Source organism: Pogoniulus pusillus, chromosome 8 (assembly GCF_015220805.1).
Source record: "Pogoniulus pusillus isolate bPogPus1 chromosome 8, bPogPus1.pri, whole genome shotgun sequence".
Lineage (NCBI taxonomy): Eukaryota > Metazoa > Chordata > Aves > Piciformes > Lybiidae > Pogoniulus > Pogoniulus pusillus.
Window position 1 is genome coordinate 13,778,243 of NC_087271.1, and position 25,533 is coordinate 13,803,775.

Below are 25,533 nucleotides of genomic sequence, written 5' to 3' on the forward strand. Positions count from 1 at the left end.
CTAAATACCGCAATGCATGAATTAAGCTTACGGGCACAAGGTAACCTTTGCAGGCATTAACAGTATGCTACGGAAGAATGAAAATGCACTCCTGGACAAAGAACTCCTGCAGGCCTTATCCACGGTACTTCTCTGAGACATCAACAGGCGCTTGCCTAAGGAAAGGCTGGGAAGTTTGAGCTATGAATAGGATCTCAAAATGTGCCATTTCACCATGGAAACAATTCTGTTCTCTTTAAGCCTGTAGCAGGAACTGCACCAGATACTTCACAGACCAGAAGGACTGAACGTCTCACTATTGCACAGGCGGGTGCAGAGCTCAGTCTTTGCGCAGTGCCAGCCACGCCGCTCCTGCAGACAGGTACCTCGGTGAGCTGTCCTTAGCGATCCCACACCAGTTAAAGCACACGGGCAGGGCGCGTTGGCCCTACACGGGTGCTATCTCCTGGGTCGCTCTGTTTCCAGAAACACGATAGAAGACCCACACTGCCCACAAAGGTCCGGTACACCTTCACGCCTGCGGGAATGCCGGCAGGTGTCAGGCCTGTACAAGCACACCTGCACGCTGCTGGCAGCAGTCAAAGCTTCCCTCGGCCTGCGCGCACGACCCCGGCGTTTCCCCCTAAGCCGGCTGCTGACAGACGCTGGCTCGAAGGAGTTAAAGTGGCCGGGCTCCCCCTCCGCCCGCGGCCACGCTGCCAGGGCCGGGCCCCTTCCCCCAGCCGCCGAGCGGCTTCCTGACGTCAGCCCGGCGCACGGCGCAGGCGATGCGCTAGCGGGCGGCTTGGAGCTTTGCGCGGCGGCGTAGACCCGTGGCAGGCGGCTGCAGGCGGCTGGGAGAGCGCTGCGGCAGGCCCTTGCCTGCAGCCCCGCCAGCATGTCCGCGAAGGAGCGGCCAAAGGGCAGAGTGACCAAGGACAGCGTCACTCTTCTGCCCTGCTTCTACTTCGTGGAGGTGAGTGGCCGCCCCGCCGAGTGGGCCTCTCGGGAGCTAGCGGCGGGCGCAGAGGCTTGACGGGCTCGGGAAGTGGCGCGCTTCGGATCCGCGCCGCGGGGAACGGCGCCGTCCCCGCGGAGAGGGAGCTCGCCTTGGCACCGCTACCGTACCGTCTGATGCAGAATGCCTACGTGCTGCTGCGCTGCCAAAACCAGCAGCGCAGCTCCCGTAAGGAGCAGGCAAAAATTAACATCTTCACTGCCCTTCCCGGTAGAAATTATGTCTAAGAATTGCTCAGAAAAGGAAAGGGTTGCTCAACGGCATCACGCTCTGCGCTCAGTAGCCCAGTGGGAGGAAGACGTTTCAAGAAGGGCTTGGCTTCTAATCAAACGCTGCTCGCATTACTTTGGTAGAATAAAAATGACCTTCGTAAGGGAACGCTTAGGTCAGGAGCTGACCTAAAGCAAGCAAACCAAGTGGAAGGCTTAGCAGAGGCTGGTTATATGGAATCCTCAGATGCATACTATCAAGGTGAATAGGCCTACTGAAGGAAAGCCTTTTGATGGAAGGCGCTTGCTGTGCCACATATCTTATATGGCCTTTGCGTGGGAGGGAATGGTCAAGTCGGGAGACTCCTCTAAAAAAAGGTAGGGGGCTTCCTCACTCTCTGTGCCCTCTTTGCTGATTCTGGAATCCAGATGGAGGGAGGTTCTCCTCATCTACTCTGCCCTGCTGAAGCCCCACCTGGAGTATTGCAGTTCTGGGCTCCCCAGTGCAAGAGGGACAAGGATCTGCTGGAGACAGTCCAAGGGAGGGCTACAAGGATGCTGAAGGCACTGCAGCACTGCCTGATGAGGAAGGGCTGAGAGCCCTGAGGCTGCTTAATCTGGAGAGGAGAAGGCTGAGAGGGAATGTGAGCAATGTCTATCAATATTTGAGGGCTAGGGGCCAGGAAGGAAGGAACAGAAACACCCTCTGCTCACTTGTGCCCTGGCATAGGACAAGGAGCAAGGGATGGAAACTACAGCACAGGAAGTTCTACCTCAACATGAGGAAGAACTTCTTGACTGGAAGGCTCCCAGAGCACTGCCACAGGCTGCCTAGAGAGGTTGTAGAGTCTCCTTCTGTGGAGCCTTTCCAGCCCTGTCTGGATGTGTTCCTGTCTGACCTGCTCTGGGATTCTCTGGTCCTGCTCTGGCAGGAAGGTTGGACTGGAAGATCTCCAGAGGTCTTCTCCAGCCCTTAACATCATGTGAGCCTGAGATTGCTCTACCAACATAGAAGTCTAATGCAGGGAATGTAGAGATACTGCAGGATACAACAGTACTGCTGTTTCCTGGGCTATGCTTTGGCTTGCAGCAAGAAGGGGTGAAATACAGAGCAGCATCACAAAATGTGCCTACTGCTCAAGAGTTGCCTTATGTAATATTAACTGCATACTTGTAATTCACATATAAGCTCTCTGTAGCTGTTGCAAGGAATGAGGCAAAGGATTCTGCAAGCAGTGAAGAACTGTCCTCTGTGTACCACTCTCACATGAACCAGACAAGATTCCCACTATTTGGTGTGGAGTCCTAAGACTTTCAGCAAGTCTTTTACAGCTAGATCTGAAAGAGGTGGAGATCTCTTCAATGCCAGCTGCTCTGAGAGAGCCAGAGTCCTCACCTGACAGAATGATCTCCTAATGAACTTTAAGAACATCTGTGTTACTCAGTCGCAGGAACAATCAAGAGCCTGCACAAGCCCTTTCCCCTCCAGGAGTAAGTTTTAATTATTGACCTGCCCCTTACAGCCCCTCTTGTACTTATGAACATGTAGATAGTCACCACAAGTAAAAGGAACATCAAAGCTACAATGCACCTCAGTCTAAACGTTGGTCAGTAAACAGACATAATTCTGACACTGAGGAGTTTCAGGCTATTAGGATCCTTAAGAATGTGTTATGAATGACACTCCTGTGAACATATGTGTTTGGTGACAGAAGTATTCAGGGCTGGATAAAATATATCTGTGTTTAATTTAACTTAAATGACCTGGGCTTGATTTTGGTTTCAAACTGATTTAAGAATAATTCAAATGATCAGATTTTACCACAGCCAGGGTTAAACCATTATTGTGGAGGGCCTGTAGGCCCCAAAATAGGCTTATTTATGCCTTGCCCTGTCTGGAGATGCTTTTTTGCCCAAACCAGAGGTAAACACATTAAATGGATAAAAGAGGCACAATAGGTCTGGTGCCACAAAGTCTGGTCTGCCAGGACCCCTGTTTGTAAACATGTTGTGTAAGCCCTACCCAGCTCATGCTTCCCTGGTGTAAGCCCATGTGATTCCCATATTTGGGAAAGTCCAGGCAAGTGGCATTTGCCTATTATGGTAAGGTTTGGCTGACTGCCAACCTGATTGGTCATTCTAGTGGCCAAAGGGCCGTTAATCTCGTCCCACATTTAATAAATAGGGGTACACAGGTAAACAATGTGCTCAGGATCCGTGCTTGGACGTCCGTGCTCACGCTTACTTGCAGCTCGGACCACCCCTGCATAGCTTGGACCGCGAATTGCTGGTCTGCCTGCGTACTTCACTTGCAGAGCTCACATAAGCCTGCCTATATATATATGTGGAGCCCATAGTCTCCCAGCAGCCATGCACACCTTGTATGCCCACTGCCTTATCATTGCCTGGTAGACGCCATTGCTGCCGAGTTACCAGGAAGCAGACTCTGTATTGTCTGCACGCGAGTGGCCTGCTAGCCATGTGAGAACTGTGCTCAGACAGCACGGCATCCTTCTCCTGCACCTGACATCCTGCCTAAGAATCCTTGGACAGAGCATCTAGAAGGAGCCAGCAGCACAAGAGCAGAGATTAAATCCTGTGCCTGGAGAACAAGGTCAGAGACTGTCTTTCCCCAGAAGCCGGGAAGATTCTCTTTTCCCCTCAAGCTGGGAGGATTCCAGCCTCAAAGTCCACAGGCAAAGCTCCCCTGAAGTTTGGACACTAGTAATAGGCTGTGACATAGCCCCGGAGGCTGACTGATGATTAATAAGAATTGTGAGTAAATGCTTTAATGCCTCTGTAGTATCCGTTGTCTCTACCATAGACCAGAATCAGTTTCCAGCCCGCTCTGCTGGGCAAATAGTATATTGGCCCCAAGTGGCATTAAGCCGTGGGGAAAAATCCTCTCTCTGTTTATAGTTTGAATGTTTGCTAGTTATTAATAAGTTAATGTAGATATTTATCCTAGAATGTTTTCATAACTGTGTAGAGTCTTTTTAACATTAATATACAGTGGTTGGGGGTGATGAGAGTTTAGAATATTGAGTTTAACAAATACATATTTTTTATAGAATATTATCTCGCCCCAATTAATTTCTCTCCTCCGCCAAAATCGGCATAGGTGGCAGAATACCCCTCCGCGACAACCATTAAACCAATGTCTCTCGATATAGTTGTTAGCACCAGAACCAGTCTTCATTTGCTCAAGAAAAGCAGAAGGAGAATCAGGCTGGTGCTTTGGAAGACCAAGATGGAAAGGCAATGAAATGAAGGCATGGAGCTTCTGTACAATATGTATGGGTCATTTTCTAAACAAATCTTCGTACATTGTTCAGTTACACAGCCGCAAATTCTGTGATTCATAAAACAACTTGATGATTTGTTCTGTGTATCCTAAGAATGCTTCAAAAGCTATTTCAGAACACTGGCAGCATTTACATTCCGCAGAACCTCCTGTCAGCACACCCTCCTGAGTGGGATCATTTCAGATTGCCTTGTGCCTCATGCTTACACCTGAAGCAGGCCATAATGAGCACTGCCAGGTAGCCTGGCCTGTTTCAGTTATGCTCATGGCATATTAGGGTTCTATAGACTACATGGGTTCTCTGAGCTTTATTTGCATACTGAGAAAGAGAAAACTTGCCATGAAAATTCACAGCTGCTCTGGTCTAGTGGGAATTAATTTTCATGGTATAAAGTCTACATGCCTCTGGAAGATATTTGAAGTGAATATTCCTGGAGTAAGTTTTGGTTTTTGCTAAATTACTTTATTTTCAGCACGTGCAGAACATGTCATATTTGCAGAACGAATACAGATGTCTCATTTCAATGGGAAGCTTGTAGGTTGGTGTACTTTTCTTTTCTTGACAGAATGGTCATTCTTTAGAGGCAAGACAGAGAGTTACATTTCTTCCTGGAGAAGGAAGAAGACTCTGTTGCTCTGTTTTTCCTCTTTATAAGCTGCTGATTTAAACTCAGGTTTCCCAGAAGCTGCTGTGACTTTGCCTTTGACTTCAGACTGTTAGTTCATCTGGTACCCCAGACGTGGGAATATAAAAGGCCAAGATGTTGTCAGTCTGAGTGACTTTATGTGCTTATTCTCCACTTAAATTGTGTTCCTGTGGCATAGCTTTCATCTGTTGGCTGCTTAACTTCCAGGGACTAAAGTCAGAGACATTTCAGACAATGTCCCTTCTGCACTTACATTTTTCCCCTGTGTAATTTTCCTGGTTGTTGTGTATGCTGTGTGCATACAGATATAAGTAGCATCTTTTTCTACATCTTCCAGAGCACAGCCAGGAATTAATCACACCAGGATTGTTGGGGAACACTTCTTTCATTACTGGAGGAACACTTAATTTCCTTGTTCTCCAAATGAGCTGGAATTCTCACCAGCAGAAAGCACAAATATCTGTTATTATTGTAGGCCTCCAGGCTGCAAAATGCAGGAGATCACAAATCAGGGGATGTTAGATGTAGGAAGTGACCTCTGGACATCTACCAGTCCAACTCCTCTGCTAGAGCAGGACCAGAGAATCCAACACAGGTCAGACAGGAACACATCCAGACAGGGCTGGAAAGGCTCCACAGAAGTAGACTCTACAGCCTCTCTAGGCAGCCTGTGGCAGTGCTCTGGGAGCCTTCCAGTCAAGAAGTTCTTCCTCATGTTGAGGTAGAACTTCCTGTGCTGTAGTTTCCATCCCTTGCTCCTTGTCCTATGCCAGGGTACAAGTGAGCAGAGGGTGTTTCTGTCCCTTCCTTCCTGTCCTCTGGCCCTCAAATATTGATAGACACATATCAGAGCCCCTCTTATTGTTCTCTCCAGGCCAAGCAGCCCCAGAGGTCTCAGCCTTTCTTCATATGGTCATCAGCTCACACTGAGAGAAGTGCACGTAGAGAATGTTCAGTACCTCAGCTCCAGGTGCTTTGTCTCCAGCATACACTGACAGAGCTAGGTGTGAAAGGTCAGATATTCGTATGCATCACTTGGTGGTTCAGTGCCACTTCTCAGTCACATCTGGATTTTTTTTTTCAGCTACTAAGCCATGCATGGCCCACCACATTTAAAATATGTATTTTGTCACCTGCAAGTCATGTATAGTTGTGACTGCGAGAGATGCAAAATACCAAGAGAGTGATAAGGAGAGAGAGAAGGCTATAAGGCCAAATCTTACTTACCTAAGAGCAGGATGTTTGGATCCATTGTAAGAGTTAAACTATTCTGCTGTGCCTTGGAGGCACAGCAGTCACATTTCTCTCTAGATAGGTTTTCTGTTATGCTTAAATTAGGCTTAGGATAGGGGGAAAACAACAAAAAGCTCCAGCTACAGAAGATTAAATTACCCCACACTGTGGAAGTAGCATAACACTTTCCAAACATTGGGTTTTTTCCTCTCGAAAGAGTCAACTATGTGGGAGGAGAGGAGAAGAAGGAGTAGGAATACGTTTAACAGCCTATTCAGTGTGCTGGCCTTGTGTAGCTGACTCACAGACAACAGAGGTTAGATGTGTTTATGAAATGGCAGTACAGACCAGCAGCCCCAAAATAGTAAGTGGCTGACTGAGGCCTTAGGGGGCTGCTGCACATTCAAAGCAGCTATGTAATTAATTGGCCAAGTAATCAACATTGCATTCTCCACATCACTTCCATTCTTGCAGAAGAGCTGTTTAGCCTGCATCCTACAAGCTTTTCACAAAAGATGAGCAGAAGAAGGTAAGGAATAAATGGAGGTTTCAGGGCTGTGTGAAGGCTGTCCTGGGCGAAAAAATCCAAGTGCCACACATTAGAGCTCCCTCTGTTTGGCCACTTGCTTGAAAGTGTAGAGTTTGAGTAGTTATACTGAAAGAAGGGCCTACTCCTTTACCAGTCCTGCACAATCCTCCTCACTACCCTAGTAGTTACAAAAAAAACCAAAAGAGGCTTGAATACATTAGAAATTAAAGATTGATTTTTCCAAATGATTACCTCTTCCAAAAATTTTCACCCCTCTGTGATTTTCATCTATAATTGTTAAAAATCTCAGCAACCAAAATTAATAAAGAGCTATCTATCGTGGAACGTTATGCAGACAGGAGCCATGCTGTACAAATTTTGTGTCCTGACTGGTGTGATCCTGACACTTGAAAATTGTTTGTAGGAAGGGAGTTCAGGAGTGAAAAACCAGCATGAAAGTAAGCTGCTGGGCACTCATGGAAGTATTCAAGTGCTTTTGCTTTGTGTGTGTGTATATATATGGAAACCCAGTGTTTTAGAGAGAATAATACATAAAAGTATTGCGTAGAGATTGGTAGGTGTTTTTGAGGAAATTCTTGGCTGAAGTTTGGTAACACTGGCCGAGAAAGAACTGCCTGTGCTGCTCTTGATTTACCATAATTAAGGGCTGTCCTCTCCTATGATGACAGACTGAGAGAGTTGGGCTTGTTCAGTTTGGAGAAGGAAAGGCTCTAAGCAGACCTTCTTGTTATCTTCCAGTATCTGAAGGGGACTACAGGAAAGCTGGGGAGGGACTTTTTAGGGTGTCAGGTAGTGATAGGGCTGGGGGGAATGGATCCAAGCTAGAGGAGGGGAGATTTGGACTAGACCTTTGGAAGAAGTTCTTCAGCATGAGAGTGGTGGGAGACTGGCACAGGTTGTCCAGGAAGGTGGTGGAAGTCTCATCCCTGGGTGTTTTTAAGGCCAGGCTGGATATGGCTGTGGGCAACCTCATCTAATGTGAGGTGTCCCTGCCCATGGCAAGGGGGTTGGAACTGGATATCCTTGAGGTCCCTTTCAACCCTGCCAGTTCTGTGATTCTGTGATAATGCTGCTGCAGAAGCATAGAATAAGTGTCATAATGAACAGTATATGCTATATCCTAAATATTGTTTTCAGTTATTGATTATAACTGATCATGGACTTAATTAGTAAGTGTAATTAACGGTAATAATAATTAATGACTCCTCAGCTACATTTGAAGTCACACTGAAAAGAAATGTGTTAATGTTGGGGGGAGTTGTGTGTTGTAAAATTCTTGCCTAAGAACTTGCTTTCTGTTGAAGCCTATATACCTACTTAAATAGAAATATTTATAAAGTCTTTTTGGATGATTCCTGCCTGAAAATAATTGGTGTTTTGCTGGTTTTGCCCTTTGTAATTCCTGCTTCACAAATGTTTATTTACAAAATAATAAAGAGAGAAAAGAAATAAGCAACTGTAGGATTGCCATGCATTCCTCGTGACTTTGAGATTTCTGAAATAAACAGGAACTTTATCACTGATGTATCAGTTCTGGGTTTGGTCTTACACATACTGAGAAGTTTTCAAGTAAGAGTGAGAGGTTTGAAGAGTTGCAAAAAGATGTTTTGGAAAGCAGTGAAGGAAAAATGGACCTGGGGGTCGTGGTGGATGGAAGGATGAGCTTGAGCCAGCAATCTGCTCTGGTGGCCAAGAAGGTCAATGCCAGCCTGGGGTGGATTAGAAAGACTGTCGTTAGTAGGTTAAGAGAGGTTCTCCTGCCTCTCTACTCTGCCCTGGTGAGGCCACATCTGGCATATTGTGTCCAGTTCTGGTGCTCTCAGTTCAAGAAGGACCTTAGGGAACTGCTTGAGAGAGTCCAGCATAGAGCCACGCAAATGCTGAAGGCAGTGGAATGTCATCTTCCTTAGAAGAGCCTGAGGGAGCTAGGGCTGTGCTACTTGGAGAGAAGAAGCCTGAGTGAGGACCTCATTCCTGGTTAGAAAGATGTAATGGTGAGTGTCAAGAGGCTGGAGCTGGGCTCTGCTGGGTGATGCCCAGTGACAGAACAAGGAGCAGTGGTGGAAGCTAAGGCATAGAAAGTTCCATAGAAACGTGAGGAGGATTTTTTTCCCTATGAAGGTGACAGAGCCCTGGAACAGACTACCCTGGGAGGTTGTGGAGTCTCCATCTCTGGAGATACTCAAAACCCACCTGGATTTGTTCCTGTGTGATCTGCTCTAGGTGATCCTGCTCTGGCAGGGGTTGGACTGGAAGAGCTTTCAAGGTCCTTTCCAGCCCCTAACATACTGTGATATCTGTTGCATTTCTAAAGATAGACTCTAATTGGCAGTCACTGAACAATTCAATTAAACTCTAAAATGAATGCTGGAAATTAGAATACCTCAATTTTCCAAAATGGTAGCTATAGAGATTTTAGTGACATTTGGGATTTGAAATGAAACTGTGAGTTGAAATTAAATGAAAAAATGCTAAATATAGGAGAAGAAAAATCATTGTATCATGTCTCTGCAAGTAGTTTCCACAAAACTTTGACAGTGGCAAGATAAAAGTCCTTTAGAGAAAGACAGCTTTGGACAAGAAGCAGCAGAAACTAGAGGTCAGAGAAAAAAAGTAAAAATCCTTTAGACAGATAACAGACTTCTGAAAAGTCTAAGGCATTAAAGAATTTAGATTAGAACATTTAAAAAAAAAATCTATAACCTTGATTTTCAGGACAAGCAAGCTCCTTCTGTACAGCCATCCTGTGCTCAGTACTCTGTCTCAAAACTCCTCATGACAGCCCCCTTTGCAGTGCATTTGAGGTTGTGATTGGAATTAATCCCAGCCCTGCACAGCAGCCTCACTGAGGCTGGAGGTCAGCACTAGCACAGTTCAGTAGGAGCCATGGGTTCTCAAAAACAGGAGAAAATGCCTGATGCTATTTCATATTCCTGACATAATTCTGGATTTTATTCAGCCTGTCTTGGCACTTTATACTTCATTTCAGGATGAAATAGATCTGTCCTGCCACCCTCTCCTCTTGTCCTGTGAGTCTCACAGCAGAGCACAACAGTAAAACAGTCATGGTGGCTGAAAGCCTGCAGTCCCTGTTAGTTGTTTGCTAAGAATAGGAATACCTTGTCTCCTCCAACCCACTATAGCCCTCTTTTTTGTCTCATCCATCTCTGTGCCTTGTCATTTAGACTATTAATTCTTTGGCACAAGGACTGGTATATATGATGCATTTTAATAGAACTTGCACAATGCCACAGCTTTACTGTGTGAACACAATGTAGTTATTAAACACATAATCCTTCTCCCAATACTTGGCTGCAGTTCTTCTCCATGAGCATAAACCAATAGCTGTCCCTTGAAAGCAACCCTGTTTATTTGTTTGATTGCTTACAATAATTCCCTAATTCCCAGAAGACAAGACTTAGGTCACACCTTGAGTACTGTGTCCAGTTCTGGGACCCTCAGTTTGAGAAAGATGTTGAGATGCTCAAATGTGTCCAGAGAAGGGCACCAAGACTGGTGAGGAGGCTGGGGCACAGCCCTGTGAGGAGAGGCTGAGGGAGCTGGGGGTGTTCAGCCTGGAGGAGGCTCAGTGCAGATCTCATTGCTCTCTACAACTACCTGAAGGGAGGTTATAGCCAAGTGGGGTTGGGCTCTGCTCCCAGGCATCCAGGGGCAGAACAAGAGCACACAGCCTCAAGCTGTGCCAGGGCAGATTCAGGCTGGATGTTAGGGAGAAGTTCTTCACAGCAAGAGTGACTGGCATTGGAATGGGCTGCCTGGGGAGTAGTGGAGTGCCTGTCCCTGGAGGTGTTTAAAAGGAAGCTGGATGAGGCACTTAGTGCCATGGTTTAGTTAATTAGAAGGTGTTAGGTGGTAAGTTGGATTCAATGATCTCAGAAGTCTTTCCCAACCTGTTTAATTCTATGATTCTGTGAAGAGAAACACCAGGAGGCAGCTCCTGTGCTCAGGAGCTCCTTGCTTGCTGTAGAAGGGTTGCAGGATGACCTGAGGATCCAAGATTTTGCTGTATAACAATTATTTATGAAACAGAAAAGATCCAAATAGCATACCAGGCATCCCTTCATTCTTTCTGGTTGGGGGGCTAGTTATGCTGTCGTCATTCCGCATCTGGCTAGTCCTGTGTTGGCTTCTTGTGAAAGCCAAATACTACACCACTTCTCCCTTCTCTGCCTATCTTGTTATGCAGGCAGGTAACACTGCTACCACAGCCTTTGTATTTGCAGCCAATCTCAAGGAAGAGCACTCAAATCACTCTGTTCATTGCACTGAGCGGTGACTTCAGTATTCAGCTAGAATTATGGGAGAGGCATTTTGTTTTTCCCTACTTAGCTTGACTGAAATACAGCCAAGGCTAAACAATTTTATAACCCCCATTTAAGAAGTGCCTGGTGGTAGCCACCCACAAAGGAGCTGGATATGAATTCTGTGGTGCAAGGCAAAGAGGATTCACATAAATGTAACCTACAAAACAGGTTCAGACATTTGAGTATCATAGAATCATAGAATTGGTTCAGCTGGAAAGGACCATAATTTAACTTTACCAAGTTTGGTGCTAAATCATGTCCCTTAAGCACCACATCTCTTCATCTTTTAAACAGCTCCAAGGAAGGGGATTCAATTCATGTGACTGATAACCCTTTCAGTCAAGAAGTTTCTTCATATATTTAATCTAAACCTCCTCTGGTGCAACTTGAGGCCATTTTCTCTTGTTCTATCACTTGTTACTAGGGAGAAGAAACCAACACCCACCTCACTACAACCTCCTTTCAGGGAGTGGTAGAAAGCAAGAAGATCTCCCCTCAGCCTTCTTTTCTGCAGGCTGAACAACTCTAAGTCCCTCAGCTGTTCCTCAGCTCACCTGTATGGCTGCGGTCTTGCGACATGCATGGATTTTCCTGAAGAGAGATAAGGACTCCTTCCTAAGTGCTAGCTGATGGAAGAGTTGGATGTGTAACTAGCAGCGCACAGTTACTGTGTTACCAAATGCTCTTTTGGTTTGTCCTGTGCTATGTAATGTACAGGTTTTCAGCTTTTATTTTTCTCCTTCTGAGATCTCTGGGTACTTACATCCTTGTTGAGCTCTTGGGAGTAGAGATCATCTTTTCTCATGCTTGGACAATTCCTAGCTCAGTACAGAAGAGTCTTTTAGAAATATTGGTAACATTACTTACTATTAATAGCAAATTTTCTATGGCTTAATAAAGGCTCTTGACTTAGAGTTTAAGAAAATAATCAGGAAGAAAAAAGAAAAAAAATTTAGTCAACGCAACAAAGAAGCCTCAAATCAAAGCTTTTCAGCAGCTGTACTGATTATGGTCCTGACTTTAAGATTTTAAGGCACAGTTTGGCCATGTGATGGTTTGGGCTCTTACCCGCCCCCCCACACTTTGTATTTGCCCCAGCTAACTCAGACGGACCCTGGGAATATAGATGAAGCAATTTATTTACAGCTAGCAGAATTTACAAGCAGCTATTTACAAGATATACAGTTATATACAATTATATACAGAAATATGCAAAGGATAAACAATACAAAAGCACAACTCCCCTCCCAGAAACCTGAGTCCCTAGGAGGGGCTTTCAAACCACCCCAACACCTCCCCTTGCCCTCTCAACCTTACCCCAATCCTGAGAAAGGAATAAAGGTGCAACTAAGAGGGTAAGAAGCAGGGTAAGGAAGCAGTGATGTTAGAAAGATGTGTCTCGGTCTAAGGCAAAAGCAAGAGTGAGAAACAAAAATGGAGAAAAAAGTCTTTCTTCTTCCCAGAGTTCTCAGCGTGACTGTGAGAGAAGAAGACACCATGTTTTCATTCCACTGCCTGTTATCAAGTTCTTTCACCAAAACATTCCAGCTTGCTTCTAACTAGCACAGGCCACTTGTGTCAAACTTAACTTTTACAGGTCTCAATTACAAGCTGAAGTGGGATCTTCCTCCATTTGCCAACCAAGGAATTAAAGGAGTATAAAGACCTACTAGTCAAGATGTGTGAACTGAGGCTGAGGAGTTTATTATTCTAATTAATAACAGGAAAATTCCTATTCCATTTTGTAGTTAAAACAATACACATTCTACCATCTAATTATATTTGATATTTTCAAGGTATTGTTGGGAGCTGAACTCTGTAACTGCAGAACTGCTGCTGCCTTAAGCAGAACATTCCATAAATGTTAATATATTAAATAGCCACTTCTACTGTCTTAGAAGATTTTAGAAATGCTTGGCTTTTATTTTCAGAACCATTAGCCTTTTGGAAGCCACATTTTTTATTTGTATTTTTAAAGAACTTAGGAAGGGAAATGTCCTGTGGGATCTGACATATACTGTATATAGCAATTTGACCATAAGACTATTATGCAACTACCTTGGAGATTCATAGTAGAGTGGGTAATTACAGGCAGAAATACTATGGGAGTCCTGCAGTGAAGTCATAGGACAGTAAAATTCTATTTTTATGATTCCTTGATTTTTAACAATTCCTTGATTATTCCTTGATAATTAACTATACAGTTATAGCTTACATACAGCAGTTTAAAAAAAAAGACTAATCCACATCTTTTATTTTAGTGTTTCGCAATAAAACATCACTTCATATATTGCCTATTTTTTATGGTTCAGTATTGCCATCTAAAAATTACCTGCCTAAGAATACTATAATATTATTGCAACATCTTCATCAATGCCATTGCTGAGGGCACAGTCTGCTCAGCAAGTTTGCTGATCATACCAAACTGGGAGGCTTGGCTGAGACAACTGGAGGCTGTATAGCCATTCAGCCGACGTGGACAGACTGAGAACTGAGCAGAGGGGAACCTGATGAGGTTCGACAGGGATCAGTGCAGACTCCTTGTATTGGAAAATGATAATTGATATTAATTATGAATATTAATTTATGTATTAATATTAGTTTTTATAAATATTTTAAAAATTAGGGAAATTCCCTTGGATTTTCAGTTGGCAGGAAGTAGTTGCACAGAATTAAACAGTTTAAACTATAAGAACTTGGAAAAAGGAACATGAGAACAGGAAAAATTATAACTATGCTCATGGAGTCTTTGCATTAACTCTAGCATATGTACTCATGACGCTTTTGGTCCCTGAGTACATCTCGTGTATCAAAGGTGCCTTCAAACTCATGATAATGATCCTAGGGTAAACTACAATATATTCTAGGTAGAGGGGAAGGAGTTGCTGCTAAGTTGCTAGCGTTAGCCACAACATGTGGCTGCCTTTAACACGCTGCAAATGATGAGAGGCAGGAAGGCTCCATGCAGACAGGCTGAAAGCAGAAAGGATGCAGTTTTCTAAATCACCCCCCTTTAAATACTTTGTTTCGAAAATCGAACTGGCCAATAGGCACTACCACCATTGTTCTGGCCAATGAATTAAGTGCTTTGTGCCTTGTTTGACCATGCAGGCACGTTGAAGGCAGCATAAGACACCTGACATGTGCTGCTAAGCCCCCTAGCTCTCAAGGCTTTGCTGGGGATGAACCCTTATTGTTTGCTCATCTGACTCCACTCCAGACCCACAACAGAAGGGGAAGAGCAAGGGTTAAACCAGCCTAGCAGGATTTATGCCCTACCAGGACAGTCCTGCATCTCAGAAGAAACAATAAACTGCAACAGTATAGGTTGGGAGGTGATATACTGGAGAGAGCCCTGTGGAGTGGGACCTGGGAGTGCTGGTGGACATGTTCTCCATGGATGGCAATGTGCCCTAGTAGGCAAGAAGGCCAATGGGGCCCTAAGGGTCATTAAGAAGAGTGTGTCCAGCAGATCAAGGGAGGTTCTCCTTCCTCTCTACTCTGCCCTGGTGAGGCCCCACCTGGAATATTGCATCCAGTTCTCGGCTCTCCAGCTCAAGAGGGACAGAGAGAATCCAAGGGAGGGCTACAAGGATGCTGAAGGCACTGCAGCACTGCCTTATGAGGAAAGGCTGAGAGCCCTGAGGCTGCTTAGTCTGGAGAGGAGAAGGCTGAGGGGATGTGGGCAATGTCTATCAATATCTAAGGGCTAGGGGCCAGGAAGGAAAGGACAGAAACAGCCTCTGCTCATTTGTGCCCTGGCATAGGACAAGGAGCAAGGGATGGAAACTGCAGCACAGGAAGTTCTACCTCAACATGAGGAAGAACTTCTTGACTGGAAGGCTCCCAGAGCACTGCCACAGGCTGCCTAGAGAGGCTGTAGAGTCTCCTTCTGTGGAGCTTTTCCAGCCCTGTCTGGATGTATTCCTGTGTGACCTGCTCTGGTTTCTCTGATCCTGCTCTGGCAGGAAGGTTGGACTGGAAGATCTCCAGAGGTCCCTTCTGGCCCCTAGCATCTCGTGAGCCTGTGACTTATGAACTGTAGTCATTATGGTTCTAAGCAGACAGGCTTGCTAAAGTTAATTGCCTTTTGGATAGAACTACACAATGTACGTGTGAAGGCAGAACACATTCTGAGGAAATAGTGGATTTTTTTTTCATAAACTGTTACTTTGAAAGTCATTGCAAACTAGCTTTACATAAACACTGTTATATACACTACAGAGAGCTGCTGAAGGTCCAAAAAGGATGATGTTGAGCTGCAGACCACTGAGACCCCACATGAGAGTAGTCCATGTTAAAAAAAAAAACAAACCAAAAATCAACAGTGGTGTATTAATGATTCCAAGATGAAAAGGCCAAGTTTTGTGCTCCGAAGATTGGACTGGGTGTTTTGACTGGCTTGATAAAGAAGGTTACATGGTATCATCCGCGTGGTATCGCAACATCTAGAGAGCTGATCATTTAAAGATGGTAAAATGGCTCTGGCAGGGAGCACAGAGATGTAAATAGCAAACATCCCTGAGGTTTGTTAGCAGACTATGTTGTCTTTGCAAAAGCATTGCTGTTACATTTCCAAATGGTGATTTGTTGCTTTCTTCTCTTCCAGTTGCCCATACTGGCATCTTCTGTTGTTAGTCTCTATTTCCTTGAACTTACTGATGTCTTCAAGCCAGTTCACTCTGGATTTAATTGCTATGATAAGAGTTTGAGTATGCCATACATTGAACCTACACAAGAGTCTGTCCCCTTCTTGATGTTGCTTAGCCTGGTTTTTGCTGGACCATCGATTACGGTAAGTCTGAGGTGTCACTCTCATGTGTGAAGGGTTTTGAACGGTTTCAGGGAGCATAAAGAAAACAGCTCATGTGCTTTCACTTAGGCCTCAGAGTGCCTTGCAGGCTAATTACTCATTAGCGTTTAGGCTTTCCGGGAGCTCACAAGCCCAATGGAACAAAATTTTAGGATGCCTTCCCAAATTAGGTAGAAGAGTAAAAGTGGGTAAAATGTCCAAAGAACAGCCTTGAACAAATTTGGACATTAAAAAGAAAACTTTAACAATAAATAAAAGGTATTTAAGGTAAAGGAGGTGTAGCATATGTGCAGATATTTACAACTACATACAATTCATTATACACAAGTCAAAAGTAATACAGAAATTCAAAACCCCTCCCAAACAGCAGACCCATCAAAGAAGTCTCTGAACTAATTCTCCTTCTTCTCATGCCCTCCCTTATCTCAAAAGGCTTATGTGCAGGGGTGAGATGCCAGATAAGGAGTTAGAAGAAGAATGATTAGATTGAGTTATACAGGTCCAGGCAAAGGGGTTAATGAAGCAAGCACCAGCCAGACAGAGACTGAGAAACATTGTTTGGTTTGGCTTTTTATATCTCTAAGCAAAACCAATGGATAATATAGACATCACTATTATTTTCTTTTCATAGCCAATGATCTAATTTTTCTCATTAAAATATTCAAATTAGTCTCAAACCAGCACAGGAGGGTTATAAAGATATAAGGGAAGGGAACAGATACAGATACAAAACCAGATTGGATGGCAGTGGATTCTCTGGATTGAGATGGAGTTTGTCCTTGGATACAGGAGGTAACAGGACTGGCTACGTGGTTAGCTGGAACAGCAGCAGCAGAGAGATATCATAAAGGCAAAAGCAGGAACCAAGAGAGAGTGAGAGGAACTTGACTGGGTCTTAAATAGGGTTGTGGACAGTAAATGGGAGTGGAACAAACTGACCTGGGGGGCTCTCCCCTCAGGAGGTGCCAGGTCTCCCTGCCAATCTGGGGTCACAACGTTTCCAGACCACTCCCCCAGCCCAGCTGGGCTTAACCTGGAACATTACTTTAGGATTTTCAATTGCTTTTTCATTCTTCTATCACTGAAGGAGATACACCACGTTAAATGCTGCCTGTAGCACTTAATACACTATCCCGCTTGTGGACATTAATGTTCAGAAACTGCAGCTAAAGTTGGATAAGAATAGCTTGGATTGTCTTGTTATGTTGTACTTGAACTTTTACAGACAGGATATCTCCATGCTCTGAGATACTTCAGATTCACAGATTGGAAGGGACTCTCAAAAGTCATCTTGTCCAATCCCCCTGCAGTGAGTATGGACACCTCCAGCTAGACATCCCTGAACATGCCACTTTTGTTAAACCTATCTTCATGCTGTTTCAGTGAAATGAATTACACTTTCCCAGATAGCACCGTGACTCCTTTAAATTGCCAATTAGTAAGAGTAGGTAAAAGGAGGCTGGTTTCATCATTCACTCAAAGGGAGGAAATTATTTCAGCAGAACAGAAATGTCCTATTCAGATTATGAGAAGTTTGGCCACTGTTTTACAGCAAAAATATATACATTTGCTGACAGAGGTGAGTAGTGTCCCTGCTGGAATTGCTGTGTTAAATGAAAATAAAAGACTTTACTTTTACATGTGTGCTAGAGGGAATTCATTGTGGCTGGTATTAAGTAGATCATATGGAAGCCTTATCCACACCACTACTATTTGGCAAGTGGAGATAAAACATCACCTTGAATGGGTGATTCCATGCACCCAAAAAACTGAATCAGCCTTCTGAAAGGGTCTCCTCACTCCCCTGACAGCAGTGACTGTATGTCTCAGGCACTTCTCTAAGGCCACCTGCAAATGCATCTCTGCTGCCAGCTCTTCTGAATTCCTTTAAATTCAACCAGTTCATTCCTTTTAGGATAGCGGCCCATTTGCAATTACAAACTCTACAGAATGCAATACCCTTCTAAAAATCACTAAATGCTGCTCTCTCTTTACTATCCAGAATGTTTTGTCTTTTTTTTTCCAAATGAACTCTTCTTGCTGTTTTTTTTTCCTTTAGGAACCATTTTAAAGGATTCTGCACAACCATCAGGCTAAAAATTGTACTAATTAAGGAAGTGGGAGCTAATTCTCTCGTTGTTGCTGGTGCAGACACTTGCAGCAAAAAACAAATAATGTGATAAAAGCCAAACTTGGTGGTGTTGCAGTTTGGCTTGGTTTGTGTTTTCAGTGCATCTCAGTGGTGAGAACTGCCTCATCAATTTCAGTATTTCAACCCAGCTCTTCTGAACTCCGTAAAAGCCCTACTCAGGCATCCAAATTATTGCAGTACTGAACAAGGAGAAAATCAAACCTGAGACTGCAAATGTACAAGTGGATCTGGATTTTCCAGCAAGGAACACCATTTTTTATTTCTGTTCTTCTCCTTGTAAACTCTTATCTAGGGCTTCAGTAATAATCTGTTTTGCTTGGTGCATTCAGAGGGACCATAAGGACAGAATTTTTTCTGCTGCTGTGGATCTGGCTAAAAGCCAAGCCAAATGAAACAAATCCAGAAGAGCAGGCTGCCATGTAATTAGAAACTGCTAGCAATTGCTAGGCTTGAGGCCAACACCGAGTGCTAAAAACACTTCAGGAGCATTGAAAGATTATGGTGGCTCCTATTTATTTTAGAGGTGAAGTTGTGGATGAAGACCCCTGTTCCACTGAGCATTGCATACTGTATGCCACTTACATTTAATTTCAGTGCCACCTTCTTGCCTGCCCTCACTCAGGCTAAGCTGCATTACTGAGTGTTTACATATTGATATCAGTCTTTTAAGGCAAATACATGTCAGTGGGCGACATTGGTTGTGGTCTGGTGGTATCTTAACCCTTTAAATTGACTCAGTGTCTTCTAAGTAACTGATACATTTAATTTAACAGCTCCTTTGTCATTACAGATAATGATAGGAGAAGGAATACTCTACTGTTGCCTGTCCAAAAGAAGAAATGGGACTGGAACAGAAGCCAATATTAATGCAGGAGGATGCAACTTCAATTCTTTTCTTAGACGAGCTGTCAGATTTGTTGGTGGGTTTCAAGTGTTAGTCATGAAGAGTTTTCCATATACATTCACTTTTCACTATGCAGCTTTTCTTTTCTGAACCAGTCTTTAAGAACAGTGCAGGACTGTCACTGATACAGATCTTCTGCCAGAAAAGTGTGAGAAGAAAACGTAAAATGGAGCAGCAGAACAGCCCCATATGCAGTAATGCAGCCATCTACACTCTCCATTTTCACTTTCCTCTCAGTGTTTCAAAAAGAGAAATTGAGTTTTGTCTCTGCCCACCTTGAGCTGGCTTCCTTTTAATAGTTTCAGTATATAGTTTCCCCTGCCTGGCTTCTGTGCACCCACCTGATACAGCATTCAACAAGACAGCAAAAACATTCTCTTCTGCTACTTGTTTATGCTCCCCTTGAAAAAGGGCTAAAATCCAGGAACCTCTTAGTAGAGAGGAATGGGTTGAACTGATTTTATGCTACCTTAGTTTAATTCTTGATTATGAAAATTGAATTTGAATAGGTGTCTGGACTTTGTTACCATTCTTCCTTTAGCAGTGAGTGGCTGAATGAAAGTTTTTCCCTGTTCCAGATATTTTTCATTAGAGAGGGCAGCCTAGACAAAGATAAGCTGCAGGACAAGGGGCAAGGGATGGAAACTGCAGCACAGGAAATTCTACCTCAAAATGAGGAAGAACTTCTTGACTGGAAGGCTCCCAGAGCACTGCCACAGACTGCCCAGAGAGATTGTGGAGTCTCTTTCTTTGGAGCCTTTCCAGCCCTGTCTGGGTGTGTTCCTGTGTGACCTGTGCTGGATTCTGTGGTCCTGCTCTGGCAGGGGAGTTGGACTGGAAGTTCTCCAAAGGTCCCTTCTGACCCCTAACATCCTGTGAGCCTGTGCTCCTGTGACAGCAGACTGAAACTCCTGTAAGTGTCTGTACACTAGGTTCCTGTAGTATGGCAAACATGTAGTCTGGCAAACAAAAGAAGTTACTCAGTGTATGACCAGTAAAACATCCTCTTAAGTGCCCCATTGAAGAAGTGAGCAGAGAAGATGGCAGACAATATAAGCAAAGAGGATCATAAAGGTACTCCATTCTCCTGCATGGCATCCCATTCCACCACCAAAGGAGAGAAGCTCAAAGATGTATGAATTTCACTCTTGGTTCTTACTCTTAACTTTCAGTTTCTTTCCTATTTTAATGACTTCAGCATTCTTTCAATTTTAAGATTAAAATAAATGTTTTTTATATGGATATAAGTAGAGAATTAGAGGTAAATCTTCAGGAGAAAAGCAGTTGCTCAGTAAAACAACTGCATTACTTCAACTGTCTTGTGAATTTGACATTGTTAACCAAACAAAAATGGATCACTTACCATAAAGGCAAATATTTGGACTTGTGGCAAGGGCTTGGTACTCAAGAAATATGAGGTGTGAAAGTAGCCCAAGTTACTGAGAGCTGATGTGCCCCTGGTGGTAAAAAGAGAACTGGCCCTCAGTGATCTAATGAGAAGCTAGCCATAAGAGTAAGGAGCTTTTATCCCAGAGAGCAAGTCCAAGGACTGGATGAGCACATGTGCTCTCCTCAAATAGTTGGCTGTTCTTTAGCCAGTTCAGAAAACTGCTTTCCAAATGGAAAGTGTAGTTTACTTTTGTGAAAGCATGTTATAAAAAGAGGGAGACCATCAAGTCATCAAAATGAAATACCAAGTATCAGGATGATGAGCATAAATAATCTGAGTTTTTACATTCAGTTTTGCAATGAGCTTTTACAAAAGCAAACAAATAAAAGTCTTATTCTTCAGTTAAATTCCCTTCAAGTCCAATGACACTAACATTCCACTGAATGTATTTTTGTCACAATTAATCTGATTTATGCATCTAATAATGTTAACAAGCTCTACTGGTGTCTCTCCTAGGTGTTCATGTGTTTGGTCTTTGCTCTACTGCTCTTGTTACTGATATTATACAGCTGTCAACAGGATATCAGGCACCCTATTTCCTGACTGTCTGCAAGCCCAACTATACATCCTTAAATGTATCCTGCTCAGAGAATTCCTACGTTGTGGAAGATATTTGCTCAGGAGCTGATCTCAATATTATCAATGCTGGAAGGTTGGTTCTGTCCTTCATCGTATACTTCTAATTTTTTTTTATTTTCTGTCCTAGTTTCAAGAGTAGCTTTTTTGCTAGTTAAAAGTCTACACTGCTTTGTGTCAGGTTTTAATCGTAAAGGTGACAGCAGAAGTGTATTTTTTGGCACATTCAGTTTCCTACATAAATATGCTAGGCTTTGGAAGGAAGCCTTTGTCAGATTCTGAAGCTCAGTCATTAGCAATTAGTTATTTTCCCTTCTTCGAAGGAGACAATTTCTTATGTAGTTATTGATATGCATAGCTTCTACTGCTTTTCCCAGTGAGATCTGGCTGATGTCCCCAGAAGAGGCAGGGAATGAAGTTACCTAGGCAGTTCATCTGAGACTTCTGTGTAAGATCCATTACTCTTCTGTCATTTTGATCTTGATTTGTCAGGCTTGGCTTTTGGATTTTTTAGAGATGTTTAGCTGTTCTCTACTTCTCTGGTTGATCAAGTTTGTTATATTGACAGCATTGAAGAAACCCTTTTATTAGAGGAATACCACAACAGTGTAAATTGTGTGCCCCCAAACATATGCCTTTTCTTTCATATTTGTTTCTAACTGCTGCTTTACCCTCCTTGATCACAGTATCACAATATCACAGTATTATCAGGGTTGGAAGAGACCTCACAGATCATCAAGTCCAACCCTTTACCACAGAGCTCAAGGCTAGACCATTGCACCAAGTGCCACGTCCAACCTTGCCTTAAAGTGCCCCAGGGACGGCGACTCCACCACCTCCCTGGGCAGCCCATTCCAGTGTCCAATGACTCTCTCAGTGAAGAACTTTCTCCTCACCTCGAGCCTAAATTTCCCCTGGCGCAGCCTGAGGCTGTGTCCTCTCATTCTGGTGCTGGCCACCTGAGAGAAGAGAGCAACCTCCCCCTGGCTACAACCACCCTTCAGGTAGTTGTAGACAGCAATAAGGTCACCCCTGAGCCTCCTCTTCGCCAGGCTAAACAATCCCAGCTCCCTCAGCCTCTCCTCATAGGGCTTCTGCTCGAGGTCTCTCATGAGCCTCGTCACCCTTCTCTGGACACGCTCAAGCATCTCGATGTCCCTCCTAAACTGGGGGGTCCAGAACTGAACACAGTACTCGAGGTGTGGTCTAACCAGTGTAAAGTACAGGGGTAGAATGACCTCCCTGCTCCTGCTGACCACAGCAGGATCATTTAGTCTTTAGCCTTACTACTTAGATAAATACAAGAGACATTTATAATAGTAGCTTTGGACATGCATATTCTTCAAGTTAATATATAAACCAGACTATATATATATGCTACTTTAAACAAGCTCAATGTGATGAAATAGTGGTAATTCAATTACTAATGACAGGTCATGGATTTAAACAAGGACTCTGAAGATCTAAGCCAGTGAGTAGTATTGTTCCAATACATCTGTTACTTTTAGTTCAAGGACAGCAGGTGTCCTAAATATAATCACTATACTACTGAGAAATCATGAAGCTCTTGACTGATTACAATAGTAGTCCTCTGCGGCGAGGCAGATCTCACAGAGAAGGGCTAAACTCAATATGCAAGGACACTGCACAATCCAATGTGGATCAAAAATGAGTGACCACTTTATTTAGTAGATGCGTGCTTATATGTGTTACAGATAATATATGCATACATGTAAAAAGCTAAATGGCTGAATCTCTAAATACCCCATTTGCATGGTGCACCTACTTGCTACATGCAGCCGCGAGCAGCAAACTACTTCTTATCTTATTCAGAGTTAGCTGGATCCTGCTCTGCTTGAGTTGTCCGCTGACTTGTCAAGGACAGTGCCTCCCTAGCTAGTTATATTAAATGCTGCCTTTGTTTATTCAATGTGGCCTTTGTTTCAGTGTGGTCTAGCACAGCCTTAATTTAGTTCTATATACTTATCCTTCTTGCCCACCTCTAAGTCATGTCCATTTTCCTTAGCCATTCTGCAACAGTCCTCCATTATCTTTTTCACACCAGGTTCATCATTATTGCCTTATTGAATCTCTCACAGTCCTCCAGAACCTTGTTACTTTTTAAAATCTTCTGCTCTCCAGAAGAAAAGTTTGAGCGAAATCATAGGATGCTTGAAATAACAAGTTCCTGGCAAAGCTGGCAGCTGATGGCTTGGACAGATTCACTCTGATATGGGTCAAGCACTGGCTGGTATGCTGGGTCCAGAGAGTGGTAGTGAGCGGTGCCACATCCACTTGGCATCCAGTCACTAGTGGTGTTCCCCAAGCATCAGCACTAGGCCCAGTCCTGTTCAACATCTTTCCTGATGATCTGGACCAGGGGATTGAGTCCAGCATCAGTAAGTTTGCAGATGACACCAAGCTTGGAGCAGGTGTTGATCTATCATAGCATCATAGTATCATCAGGGTTGGAAGAGACCTCACAGATCATCGAGTCCAACCCTTTACCACAGAGCTCAAGGCTAGACCATGGCACCAAGTGCCACGTCCAACCTTGCCTTAAAGTGCCCCAGGGACAGCTACTCCACCACCTCCCCGGGCAGCCCATTCCAGTGTCCAATGACTCTCTCAGTGAAGAACTTTCTCCTCACCTCGAGCCTAAACCTCCCCTGGCGCAGCCTGAGGCTGTGTCCTCTTGTTCTGGCGCTGGCCACCTGAGAGAAGAGAGCAACCTCCTCCTGGCCACAACCACCCTTCAGGTAGTTGCAGACAGCAATAAGGTCACCCCTGAGTCTCCTCTTCTCCAGGCTAAACAATCCCAGCTCCCTCAGTCTCTCCTCATAGGGCTTGTGCTCAAGGCCTCTCACCAGCCTCGTCGCCTTTCTCTGGACACGCTCAAGCATCTCAACGTCCCTTTTAAACTGGGGAGCCCAGAACTGAACACAATACTCAAGGTGTGGTCTAACCAGTGCAGAGTACAGGGGCAGAATGACCTCCCTGCTCCTGCTGACCACACCATTCCTGATGCAGGCCAGGATGCCACTGGCTCTCTTGGCCACCTGGGCACACTGCTGGCTCATGTTCAGGTGGGTATCAATCAGTACCCCCAGATCCCTCTCTGTCTGGCTGCTCTCCAGCCACTCCGACTCTAGCCTGTATCTCTCCATGGGGTTGTTGTGGCCAAAGTGCAGCACCCTGCACTTGGAGCTATTGAACCCCATCCCACTGGACTCTGCCCATCTGTCCAGGCGGTCAAGGTCCCGCTGCAGAGCCCTTCTGCCTTCCAACTCAGTCACATCTGCCCCCAGCTTGGTGTCATCTGCAAACTTGCTGATGACTGACTCGATGCCCTCATCCAGATCATCTATGAAGATGTTAAAGAGGATGGGGCCCAGCACAGATCCCTGAGGGACACCACTAGTGACTGGCCACCAGCTGGATGTGGCACCATTCACCACCACTCTCTGGGTCCGGCCCTCCAGCCAGTTCCTAATCCAGCACAAAGTGTTGCCATCCAAGCCATGGGCTGACAGCTTAGCCAGCAGTTTGCTGTGGGGGACAGTGTCAAAGGTCTCTATTGGAGGGTAGGAGAGCCCTGCAGAGGGACCTTGCCAAGCTGGATGGGTGGGCAGAGGCCAATGGGATGAGATTTAACAAGGCCAAGTGCAGGATTCTGCACTTTGTCCACAACAACCCCAAGCAGCACTACAGGCTGGGGCCAGAGTGGCTGGAGAGTAGCCAGGAAGGGTGGGCCCTGGGGGTACTGGTAGGTAGTAGGCTGAAAATGAGCCAGCAGTGTGCCCAGATGGCCAGGAAAGCTGATGGCATCCTGGCCTGGAACAGGAACAGTGTGGCCAGCAGGACAAGGGAAGTTATTCTTCCCCTGTATTCAACACTGGTCAGGCCACACCTTGAGTAGTGTGTCCAGTTCTGGGCCCTTGCATTCAAGAGAGATGTTGAGGTACTGGAATGTGTTCAGAGAAGGGTGACAAAGCTGGTGAGGGGCCTGGAACACAGCCCTGTGAGGAGAGGCTGAGGGATCTGGGGGTGTTCAGCCTGGAGAAGAGGATGCTCAGGGGTGACCTCATTGCTCTCTTGTGGCCGGCTGAGGTCGGTCTCTTTTCCCAGGCAACCCAGCACAGAACAAGGGGGAGAGTCTTAAGTTGTGCCGGGTGGGGGTATAGCCTGGATATAGGAAGATGTTCTTCACAGAGAGAGTGATTGGCTTTGGAATGGACTATCCAGGGAGGTGGTGGAGTAGCTGTCCCTGTAGGTCTTCAAGAAAAGACTGGATGAGGCACTTAGTGCCATGGTCTAGTTGATTGGATAGGGCTGGGGGATAGGTTGGACTGGATGACCTTGGAGGTCTCTTC

The 25,533-nt window shown here is 44.7% G+C and overlaps 1 protein-coding gene across 1 annotated transcript in view; it reads left to right on the plus strand.

Annotated features, from left to right (window-relative positions):
- The first annotated feature begins 586 nt into the window (after window positions 1–586).
- PLPPR4 (phospholipid phosphatase related 4) overlaps window positions 587–25,533 on the plus strand; it is a 40,838-nt gene continuing 15,891 nt past the window's right edge. Inside the window, exons 1-4 of the mRNA XM_064147321.1 lie at window positions 587–955; window positions 15,875–16,060; window positions 19,021–19,150; window positions 21,041–21,236. Of these exons, the coding sequence (XP_064003391.1) occupies window positions 878–955; window positions 15,875–16,060; window positions 19,021–19,150; window positions 21,041–21,236 (590 nt within the window). The 5' untranslated portion in view covers window positions 587–877. The remainder of the gene's footprint in view (window positions 956–15,874; window positions 16,061–19,020; window positions 19,151–21,040; window positions 21,237–25,533) is intronic.